The 12,162-nt window shown below is 35.9% G+C and overlaps 1 protein-coding gene across 1 annotated transcript; it reads right to left on the bottom strand.

Moving 5' to 3' along the window:
• Positions 1-2,125: 2,125 nt before the first annotated feature.
• Smp_151830 (CD92-like protein) lies at positions 2,126-10,610 on the bottom strand (the record flags this gene model as incomplete). Its single annotated transcript, XM_018797416.1, has 5 exons — positions 2,126-2,157; positions 4,166-4,356; positions 10,161-10,322; positions 10,352-10,491; positions 10,530-10,610. 5 exons carry the CDS (start codon positions 10,608-10,610, stop codon positions 2,126-2,128), a joined length of 606 nt encoding a protein of 201 aa, XP_018652460.1.
• Between the last annotated feature and the right edge of the window lie 1,552 nt (positions 10,611-12,162).

Raw genomic sequence — 12,162 nt, 5'->3', positions numbered from 1 at the left:
TATCAAGTTATTCATTGTTTACAATTATAATTTTACTGAACTAAGATGGCAAGTTATAAGTTAAATGAAAAGCTAACGTTACATTCTACTGTCAACAACAATAAAAGATCGTGTGTGTGTGTGTATAGTAGTAATCTTTTTCTTTCTAGTACTGTGGTGTGGAAAATTGGATTGGATCTACATTGGATTCAAAGTATTTACCAAATAAAATCATTGAAAGATGAGTATACAATATCATGGTATGGCAACTTGGACCGAGGCATATATGTGCCTGGTCCTACGTTTATTTATTTAAACACATAAATATTGGTACAAGGAAGCACCAGATACATATGCGCCGCACAAATCTCATTTGATTTGTGTGAGGGCTGTGATACTGCCCAGGTGCCCAGACTGAAACAGGTGGTTTTCTTAAGGGGCCACACCCAGAGCCTTTGACCTAAGGTCTGATCCACAAGGCAGTGGAGCATCGTAAGGAGATGCAGTCCCATGGTAGCCGGTGACCAACAGCAGGTTCATACGCCATTTGTTCCTTCAGGATACTGGAGCCCATGTACACCATTGGTTTGGAATCAGGATTTTCCAACTCCCCTAGGTGGACTCGCCGTATCCACCAACCCGGTTAAAGCACCGGACATTCACTTTTCGTCCTCTCAATTTCGTAAACAACACCGGTGCCACGAGGAGGCAGTTAGTAGGACTTCCCTGGCAGAGGTTGTATATTCGCGTGGCCATGTGAGAGCATTTGGAGAGGGAGAGTGGACTGTCCCCACTCTCGGCCGTACCAGGGCATTTGGGGGCGGTTCTACGTTGTAGATGACTGACTGATACAATATCACGAATTGATTTAATTTAAACATAGATATCTACTCATTAGTCTAAAGGTTTAACTTTCAACTCTTGACATCAAAATTATTTTAATTAGCTCTTTAGTAGAGTTGTTAATGTATTCTACTGAGGAGTTTTATACTGAGGCAAAATAATCATTCAATGTATTCTAGCTTCTAATGGTTATCTAATTAAGATCATTCTATGACATAAACTAGAAATTTATTTCGACTATAGATAACATAATTACAATACTTAACTCTGTTATAATCAGTGTTTCCTTTAGTAGTTAACAACAAAATTAATAGTATCTAGGGAATGTAGTTGAAATGTAACAAAAGTTTATGTCCTTGAACGATATATATATTACCTACTTACTTACGCCTGTTACCCCTCGTTGAGGAGCATAGGCCAAACAACAGTATTCCCCATCTAACCCCATCCTGGACAATCCTTTCAACTTCTTTCCAGTTAACATTCATCCTTTTCATATCTGCTTCTATTTCCCAAAGCAATATGTTCTTTGCCCTTCCTTCTTTCTGCTTCCCTTCAGGATTCCAAGTAAGCGATTGCCTCGTGATGCAGTTTGGTGATTTACTTAATGTGTGTCCTATCCACTTCCAACGTCTTTTCCTAATTTCATCTTCAGCTGGAATCTGGTTTGTCCTCTTCCACAGACGGCTGCTATTGATGGTATCCGGCCAGTGAATGTTGTATATTTTGCATAGACAACTGTTTATAAATACTTGTACCTTCTTGACGATGATTGTAGTAGTTCTGGAAGTTTTAACTCCATATAGTAGGACTGTTTTGACGTTCGTATTGAAGATTCTCACTTTGATGTTGGCTTGTCAACAGTTATTTTGAGTTCCATATGTTCTTCAATCGTAGAAATGCTGTCCTTGCTCTGCCAATCTTCGTCTTCACATCTGCATCCGATCCTCCTTGCTTATCAATGATGCTTCCCAAGTATGTGAATGATTTCGCTTCTTCCAGAGTTTCTCCGTCAAGTGTGAATGGGTTGGTGTTCTCTGTGTTGTATTTGAGAATCTTGCTTTTTCCTTTGTGTATGTTGAGGCCCAACTGATGCAGAAGCTGTTGCTACATTTGTTGTCTTTATCTGTATTTGTTTGCGTGTATGGGATAAGAGAGCTAAGTCATCTTCGGAGTCGAAATCATCTAATTGATTCTGACCTGTCCATTGTATACCGTGCTTCGTGTGAGATATCGAAGTTTTCATAATCCAGTCAATCACCAGATATATATATACATATACAATTATTATTCAACGTCTTGATTAATCTTTAACTTGATAAATAACTAAAGAGACTATAGATAAGTTTCAATAAAGGGCGTATTACTCTTCTTATTCTTTATTATACGTAAGTATACTCAAAAATATGTATATTATCATTGGTTATTCAAGGTTAAGTAATCATCATTCAAGGATAATAAAAATTTTTTATATAGTTGTCATAATATCATTGATAAAATATAAAGAAGAAAAAAAAGGGAAAAGAAAAACTTCCTGAAAATAATTGATTTTTCAAATTTGTACTTTAAAATGGGTTAATGTCTTAGTAACTAAATTATTCATGATAAAATTTTATTGACCAACAACTAATGAATATTCATTATTATTATTATTATTATTATTATTATTATTATTATTGATGTTAAATGGTTAAAAGAAAGGAATCTGCAAGGAATCCTTGATATTGATTCTGTGGTTTTTTACTGTTCATAGATTGGTTCATAGTTTCAAAATACTAGACAATCTCAATTGATTGATCACTGGATGGTGATCAATGTCATGTGTGTGTCAAGTGCTTCTTAGTGCTGATCGAATGCCATCGATCAAGTTGCAATGTGGTCACCAGTCTAGGTGGCTTAACACTGCATGTACTATGTTGAGATAAGATGGTGGTTGAAGGTGGTCAACAGGAAACCCTGAACCCGGATTTCCTTCTACTTGGCACTCGTCAGCAAGGTATACCTGTAATCTTGAGGAAACGGATGCCCATTGACGGATTCGATCCCGTGTCACCCAGCTTCACAGTCAGAGACGTTACCACTGAGCTATTCAGGTGAAACCGGTTGATATGGGATCGAATCCGTCTGGGAGCACCAGTTCCTACAAGATTACAGGTACACCTTACTGACGAGTGTCAAGTAGCACGAAACCCGGATCCAGGGTTTCCTGTTGACCACCTCCAACCACCATCTTATACTAGACAATCTATAGAACATTATATTGACAATTATTATGTACTCAGTAATGATTAGATTCGAGAAGAAAGTTCCAGATTTTCAAAGAGAAGTTATGACCAGAAAGTTTCAAACGTGTTGGGTGTGTTGAAGGTATTCACCGGGAAAAAATGGGAGATAGTCATACAATATTATAGATTGTTTGAATTAAGACTCATATACTTTTAGAATTCGGTTAAGTAATCTATAGGTTAAGGTTTCGCGCACAAAACATAAAGTCTTGTTTTCTATTCTAAGTTGTGGTTATTAATTGTTGTCTGAATTGAATTGGTTTATGACTTCAATAAGATTAAACAATCTCTGCAACTCCATAGTGACTACTCATATTTCTCTGAGATGTTTTTTCTATCTCTTGTTGCTAAACAACCTTTAGCTATCAAGTTGTAACTATCTTATATCTACAGCTAATTGATCACAACTTGAATAACTCAGTGGAAAAAAAAGTACCAGAATAAGAAGCTTGTTGATTTAGTTTTGAATTTCTCAACAGTTATCAGTTTTTTTAAGATTATAGGCAGGTTCTGTTGGTGAGTGGTAACTAGCTAGAAACCTGAATCAACCTGTCGATCACTTCCAATCACAATAAATTCATTTATTTATAGCCCCCAAATGCCCTGGTACGGCCGTGAGTGGGGAGAGTCCACTCTCCTTCTCGAAATTCTCTCATGTGGCCACGCGTATATAGCCTCTGCCAGAGAAGTCCTACTAACTGCCTCCTCGTGGCACCGGTGTTGTTTACGAAATTGAGAAGACGAAAGGTGAATGTCCGGTGCTTTAACCGGGTTGGTGGACACGGCGAGTCCACCTAGGGGAGTTGGAAAATCCTGATTCCAAACCAATGGTGTACATGGGCTCCAGTATCCTGAAGGAACAAATGGCGTATGAACCTGCTGTTGGTCACCGGCTACCATGGGACTGCATCTCCTTACGATGCTCCACTGCCTTGTGGATCAGACCTTAGGTCAAAGGCTCTGGGTGTGCCCCCATAAGAAAACCATCTACTTCGGTTTGGGCACCGGGGCCCATTTATTTATATCAAAAATCAAAAAAACAAAAACAATAAATTTACCTGATCCCATTAAACCACATATTATTATTTGATATAATGATAAACTGAATTCTGAATCAGCATTATATTGTAAATTAGCAAAATTGCTATGATTTATAAAATTAATTGGTATACAAACACCACCAATTGGTATAGTAGGATATAATGGTAATGTTGGACATAATGATACATTGAATATATGCGGTTGTGATCTAAATTAAAATAATTCATCATTAAATAGATTATTAAGATTGAATGCTTTGACATAGAAATTAAATCAAATATAACTGTGTATTTTGTTATTTGACATTATTATGTCAAACCTGGCAGCACTTGATGGCCGTCTCATCTTAGTACGGGACACCTCAGCAGTGTGATTCCACGATCCCGCCCCCGAAGGATTCGAACCCGTGACTTATCGGTCTTGCTTGCGAATGCTTAACGTCTAGATCACTGAGCCGGCATCTAACAGTGTTAATGTCTGACTTCAACCAATCCACGAAATTGAGCGACACACCCACCATTGTCTTCAGTGAGTTATTAACTCACAACAGACCCAGTTGAACGCCACTAGTCACTGCTTATCACTAAAACTTCAGGAAATATATCTTGAAGCCAGTCACTAGTGAGGATATGGTCATTTAGTGAAGATACTTTACATAGTATTAGGTCACATTTCCGATATGAGGATTAATGATACTAACTAGTCATATAAGCAGAAATGTATGAGATGGATTTTGAACTTCCCATTTAGTAACTAATATCTAAATGATTTGACTATTAAAGCGTATGACCTGTTCTGTAACTTCTGACTATGATGGTGAGGATTGCATTGGAACTTGGTGACAGTGGACTCACTTTACAGTTATCATTGTAATATTTATATAAAATAATGAATGTCAGTAATCTGTCGGGGTAAAAAAATAGATGGTTTCTAGTGTTTGATGAATATAATTAATTATAACTTACAATTCTACTAATGAATACTTGCTATTTATACTACTTTTAATAATAAATGTAAGTCATTCCACAACAATAAGGTTTACAGAATAGAAAAATTATATAATAAAGACAAAGAGAGTAGCTTCCACCAGGTCTTCCGAACACATTCTTGTGAGCCTATATCTGGAAGATTGTAGTATTATACAAGCGTCACCGCCTGACACCTAGCGGGTAGTTGACATAAAGTTGAACTTAGTTGTTCATTGAAGTTAAATGACGAACAACTGATATTCCATTTGTTTTCGAAATGACCCATGTTTATATAAAGATAACCTAAGAAGCTTTTCTCCACCATAGTGACTACGGTCGCAGTTGGACAATCCATTCTAACTATTTTGTCTTTTGACCCTTTATTTCATACATAATGTTATTGTTCCTCATATATTATTTTGTTTTATGTTCTATTTGTGTAGAGTAATCACATGATTATTTGCTATTTTCATAACAATTCCTTAATCAGAAAGGGGATTTTGTGGAGATCTTAGTAATTTTATATAGTTGAGATCATGAGTCAATTGAAGCTAGACCACCATGGAAAACCTGGAAGCATTGGATGGCTGAGTTCTAGTGAGAAGCAGTAACCAGTGGAGTTCAACCAGGTCTGTTAGAAGATATCAACTCACTGAAGACAATGATGAATGGTTGCCCAACTTCGTGAATCGGTTGAAGTTAGACATTAACACTATTGGATGCCGGCTCAGTGGTCTAGTGGTCAAGCGCTCGCGTGGGAAACTGAGAAGTCTTGGGTTCGAATCTCTTGAGGTGGGATCATGGATGCGCACTGCTGAGGAGTCCCACAATAGGACGAAACGGTCTTCCAGTGCTTACAAATTTTCCATGGTGGTCTAGCTTCAAATAACTCATGATCTCATCTATATAAAATTCCTTAATCATTTTTTATTAAATTTGATAATCAGTAACTTTTACATCATCATCTTTTCTATTCTGTGTTGTTACTATTCTCAACATATAAATACTATGGTTAATCATATACTTAGTATTCTTTCCTCCTTCTTCTTCTTATGATTTTTGCTTCCTTTAAGAAAGTATTCATATAAACTTCATTCACTAAAGTATGTGTAATCTTAGTGTATATTTATGTTATTCATAGTTATTTTAAGGTGTTTACAACTAATGAAAGGCTATAAAATAGAACTTTTGAAACGTCTAAACGTTTTCCCCTTGTCTTATCGTAGGACACGAGGTGACCTTATACTGGCATTTCGTATCTTTAATTATGATTTAGGCGTTAATATATCTTATCTTTTTTCTCCCTACAGCACTGGTAATCTCCGGGGTCATAGCAAGAAGGTTCACAAACCGCGATCTAATAAACTGAAGGTGGGGTTTCGTTTTTCTCATCGAGTGGTCAATGACTGGAACGCATAACCCGAACAAGTGATATCAGTCCCATCAGTGAACATTTTCAAGGAGAAGCTGAACCTTCACTGGAAGGTAATCTGTCAGGATTAACACAAGTTCATCAACCTACTATCCTTATCACTGAAGACTAGTTTCATTTTAGAGAAATCCACAATTTCAAAGACAAACTTCTACACCTAGTTGAGGCACTACACTCATTATACAAATCGTGTTCATAATTCAATAGAAACAAAATACCAATACTTGACATATATATATATGATGTTTTAGAATTCTACATAGTTTGTTCAAGGTTCGAGTCTCAGTACGAATATTATAAATGGGGTCTTGAATTATTCAGCTGATTGGTTCTGCAAACAGGATAAAGTCCATGCTTTTTATTCACCTGATAGTTATTATCCAGGATATACTGTAATTACTAACTATTCAGTAAATAACAAAAGATTATGTAAGTAGGAAAATGAATGACCGTAAAGCAACCCCACTTTTACTAGTCATATCAACAGCGTTCCAAATAGGGAGATTACTTTTTAATGAATAAATAATCCTACTTCTTCTTAAATAAGTTTCAAAGTTGCTAGTATGTTTATCTGTAAATAGGTGCATGCCTATGATCAAAACGAGTACCAATATATAAAGTGGATGATAAGCTATAGACACCTTTTTTCAGAATTACTGATACCATAAGTTTACGTATGTATGTTTTATAAACTAAGAGTTGAGGAATGAGACTTAATTGATTGGACTATTGAACTATATCTTTAAAACGATTAGGTCTTAAAAGTAAATAAGTCCATGTGAATTTCACAATTTTCAATATTCACAGGAAACACTTTGTACGACGTGACAATCACAAAAATTGAAATCGATCAAATATTCATTTTTTTAAACTTAATGAAGACCTGAATTAACATAAACCATTGATTTGTATAGTTAACTCCATCAAGAGACTGGTAGGTCCTGGGTTCAAATCCCGCGAGGCGAGGTCGTGGATGAGCACTGCTGAGGAGTCTCACAACAGGACGTAACGGCCGTCCAGTGCTTCCAGGTTTTCCCTGGTGGTCTAGCTTGAATTGACTCACGCTTTCAACTGTCAAAGATAATAACCTGGATGTAAATGTGTAGCCAGTTTCATATTATAGCTCTAATAAATGGTCAGCATGTAGACCAGTTACATGTAAGAACATAAGTTCTGTTGACGCCTTATATACAAGCGTCTACAGTTCACTTAATCATCTTAAAAATCAAAAACGATACCTCTTAGTATTTTCATACAAGATAAATGCAGAAGTATAAAACCTGTTTAAGGATTGTGATAATAGTTACCTATGAGTGATTAATTTTTACTACCTATTTCCTCTGTAAAAAAAACCAATATCTTCCTTACATAGTACTTAGTTGAATATTAATCCAGTTAGACTGTGATTGAGTACTGTGAAATTCCATTCAATGATTTGGAGATATCAAATGATAAGATTAATTTCTAAAAGAATTAAAAGTCCATTCATTCCACATTATTAAAGTCGTTTGAATAAGTTTTCTTAAGTAGGCACTTCACACCAAATTGGGTATTCACTTTTAGTTCACATAGCCCGTGATGATGTTTTATCACACAACTAAGTGGTCAACTTGCATAAATTCAATTATCATATGACGAAAGTGCAAGAAGAACTGTAGTGTTTGTATGAACTAATAATTGTACTTGATGACTGCCTGACTTCGAATTCCAAATGCAATACGCTCGTCCGTGCTCACCTAGTTATTCTTGGTTAAATCGCATTATTTCTGGGATTCCTAGTTTGTACAATAATTCAAATATTCCTAATCATCATAGAACTTTACAGCATAATCCATCTTAGTAACTGAACTCTATAATCTAAGAAAGACATATAGGGTGGGTTCACGTGAAACATTGTCGCCATTTTTAGGCCATGTCACCCAACATCTTCAGCGTCTGATTATGATTATCATGTGGATCTTAATCAGGTAACCAGCATTTAGCTATATAGCTCAGGTTAATAGTCGATAAACTAATGGACTAATGTTATATTATGGGTTTGAGGGTCTTTAAATTACTTCTAACTTACCTCTACGCCGTAAAGATGAGTGGTGGTTGGATATATGAAATATATGTCCCAACCATTTCAGTAGATGAAAATTCTAAACCTTATCAACCAGTTATCCTTTTTTAGCCATCCCTAATCTTAACTACCTCACTCTAAATGATAATAAAACTGGTTCTGAAGTAGAATTTTATACTATGAGAAAGAGAAATAAACCTCAAATATGCTTGGACAGTTACTAAATGTGTTCAGAAGACTCTGCACTATGCTAGTATTGTAGGGATGTTTCAACTAACTAAAAAAACCTAGCACATCAACTTACTTTTGAATGACAAAAATTATTGAAAGATTCGAATACTGAGTAAAGACTAATGAAATAAGGAGTTCTAGTTGTAAGTTGTATCACATATTTAAAACCTATGAAGTTGTTCTAAACACAGCATTAAATGTCTCGCATATATTTATATAGAGAGAAAACACAAAACTCTCATGAAATAGTACAGTACAGTTTTTACAACAAACATATATACCATTAAATATTTTGGTCTGAAAATATTATACATAGTAAAACGGATTCTATAAATTGTTCTGTTCATATGACTGTCCTGTATTATTTCATACCTACGTTATAATGGTCAACCGAAAAAATATCCTCCGAATAAGCAAGCCTAGAGTATCGCTCATAACCGAAATAAGCTAAGTGATGCTTAGTGAGTTTTTGCAACAAGTTGAGATGAAAATGGTTGTTATAAATATATAAATCTATAAAAATAATCAGTTTTTAAAAAGAGTAGAGGACAAAAGGTAGACAAAAACCTAGCTTTTTTGCTGTCACCACAATGCACAAATCTCACTACTAAGTAAACATACTAAGTAAACACTACCTATATCATGATAATTATGAGATGGTTTAAAATCTCGGATTGAAAACCGACTTTTAACAATGGCTAGTAGCCGTTAATCCTCGTTTATAAGCGTCTTTGATCACCTTTAGTCTTATAATGCGCTCTTTCATTGAACGATACATTTAATGTTCCAATCTTTTGTAATCGCATTATAACACTCCAAACTAAAGACGTTGGTGTTCTTTTAATTTTCCTGGATAGCTTCTTTCATGACTTTATTTTACAGAGTGAGCCACCAACCCATACCTAACCCTCTCTTTTTACTAAGGCCTGGGACCGGCAGTTACCACAGAAGGACTCCAGGTGGAGTACAAACGATAAAATATTTCAATTACTGTGACAGTTCCTCTTGAATTTCGCAACAATTAACTTTATAATAGATTGAAAGTACTTTCATAAAGACAAGTTTGTAGATGTTATGTAGATATTATATACAATTATTTGACTGAAACAAATAAAAATTGGTGACTTTATTGAAATTTTTGAAGACTTAGTAAACAGAATTTTCAACCAACATGTTGAATACGTATAACCCTGCATATACATCGTATAGATAATATGTTTTTGAAAAAAACGTTTCTAACTGATGAAGTAAGAGCAACGACTAGGTCTTACATCGAAAATTTCGTAGAAAAAATGTTAAATAAATGTTGTTCAACTTACTCATAAAGCAGAGGAGGGATCCTTGGATCACACAACAATACACCAGTTGAGTTTATAAAGTTTGCGAGCCGTTTAGAAGAGTTTATGTAGTGGTCCGGACATCTTTGAACACAAACAGGTACAGATAATACCTTGTCTTCAAAATTAGTGTGAAGCAAGTATCTATAAATAAACTATATTCTGTCCCTTACTTATACTTTGAAACGTTGAATTTCATAAACAAAAGTGGTTTGAGATTCTTTTCACTGCCACAAACGTTACCATTACAGTCGTAATTGCTGAAAAGTATTTCTAAATCTGATAATACTATCACGTAAACCCAAAGACCAATCTATTGTACGTTTGTTAAAATACAAACAAGAACCTTACTATGACGAAGCTAAGTGAGACGAATATAACACCAAATATTTTATCTGTAAATTTGGATTCAAGCGATTCCTCATTGTACATCGTATTACCGCTGCCTCATAATTGACCTTAAATTTGACCCTTCCGCAAATATGATCTATGGAAATTAGTACACAAAAAGTAGAGACTTTGAAAACTCCAAAGGATTAGTCATTAAAAACACTTTCAGAGCATACATTCTCTTATTTTAGTTCGTCGCAGATGAAAACATAGGATTCTTATTTTAATTTGAGTGGGCAAATTATCGGTATCAGTCTTCAGTCTTAGGTAAGAAAGATAGTAGGATGGTGTATCTACGTTAATCCTTACAGTTTGCTTTCCAGTGATGGTTCGGCTTCTCCCTGAAAATGTTCACTGATGTGGCTGATACCAGTTGATCGGGTAAGGGGTTGTAGTCATCGGTCACTATGAGAAAAACGGAACCCCACTTTAAGTTCATGAGATCGCGGTTTTTGAACTTTCTTGATGTGACCTCGAAGATTATTAGTGCTAGATAGAACAACAGGATAAGATATTAAAGCTTAAATCTCAGTTAAAAAAACCAAATGTCAATATAAGGTTACCTTGCGTCCTACGATACGACAACCGGAATAGGTTTAAGCGTTTTAAGTGCTAATCAAAGGGGAATTTAGAAAGACCTTTCACTAATTTTGTTCCCACACACTGAACACGCTTAGGTGAGTTAGTACCCTTAACCACACATGGGCTAGCTACTTGGGTACAGTACTGTATGTGTGGTCTTAGATGAATTTGAATGCTCGGCGAGGTGACCGTAACTCACAAAAACGCTTTACAGCTAGTGCATTGTAGTGCGTAGTTGTTTTCAAATAGTGACTCACTACTACCCCTAGGTCTTTGTGTTCCTGTGTGGATGGATTAGGTGTACCGTTGATAGTATACTGATTAATGTTTTCATATCAGATGTTCATGAGCACACTCTTTCTAGAATTAAGTTTAAGCCCCAGAATTGAGACCATCGAACCAATTTGTCTAGGTCAGCTTGAGGATCGAAACGATCAGCCCCACTTCTGACTGTTCTCCAAATTGTGACATCATCTGCACACAATAATACCGATGACTTAGGGAACAGCGGTAATTCATTGACGTAGAGAAGTAAGAGTAGGAAACCTAAGATGGTGCCTTCAATTACGCCACTTTTGACCATCTTCCATTCGGATGGCATTCCATCAACCCCCACTCTCCGTCTGTGATCACATAAGAAGTTTCCTGTTCATTCATATACGGCATATATTATTCCTAAGAGCGGTACCTTCTGTATAAGAATGAATGCTTATTTCGAAACCCGTGTTGCTTGGAGGTCAACAGATTGTATGATTCCATGTAACTTAGTAACTTAACCCGAATTATTTTTTCAAGTGACCAAACGACTATGCTGATCAGACTGACAGGTCGGTAGTTAGACAAGATTTGTCTCTGACCATCTTTAAACATCGGACCGACCGTAGAATCTATCCAATTTCTAGAGTGTTGAGTGTGGGAAAGGTAGGTGTTGAAGGGGATCGTGAGCGGTTTTGAAATAATGTCTGAGAGGGATGACAGTTCGTGGATACAACCAATCAGGGAACGACATCTT

This window comes from Schistosoma mansoni, chromosome 4 (genome assembly GCF_000237925.1).
Source record: "Schistosoma mansoni strain Puerto Rico chromosome 4, complete genome".
In the NCBI taxonomy this organism is placed as follows: domain Eukaryota; kingdom Metazoa; phylum Platyhelminthes; class Trematoda; order Strigeidida; family Schistosomatidae; genus Schistosoma; species Schistosoma mansoni.
This window is presented reverse-complemented; position numbering and strand designations above follow the sequence as displayed.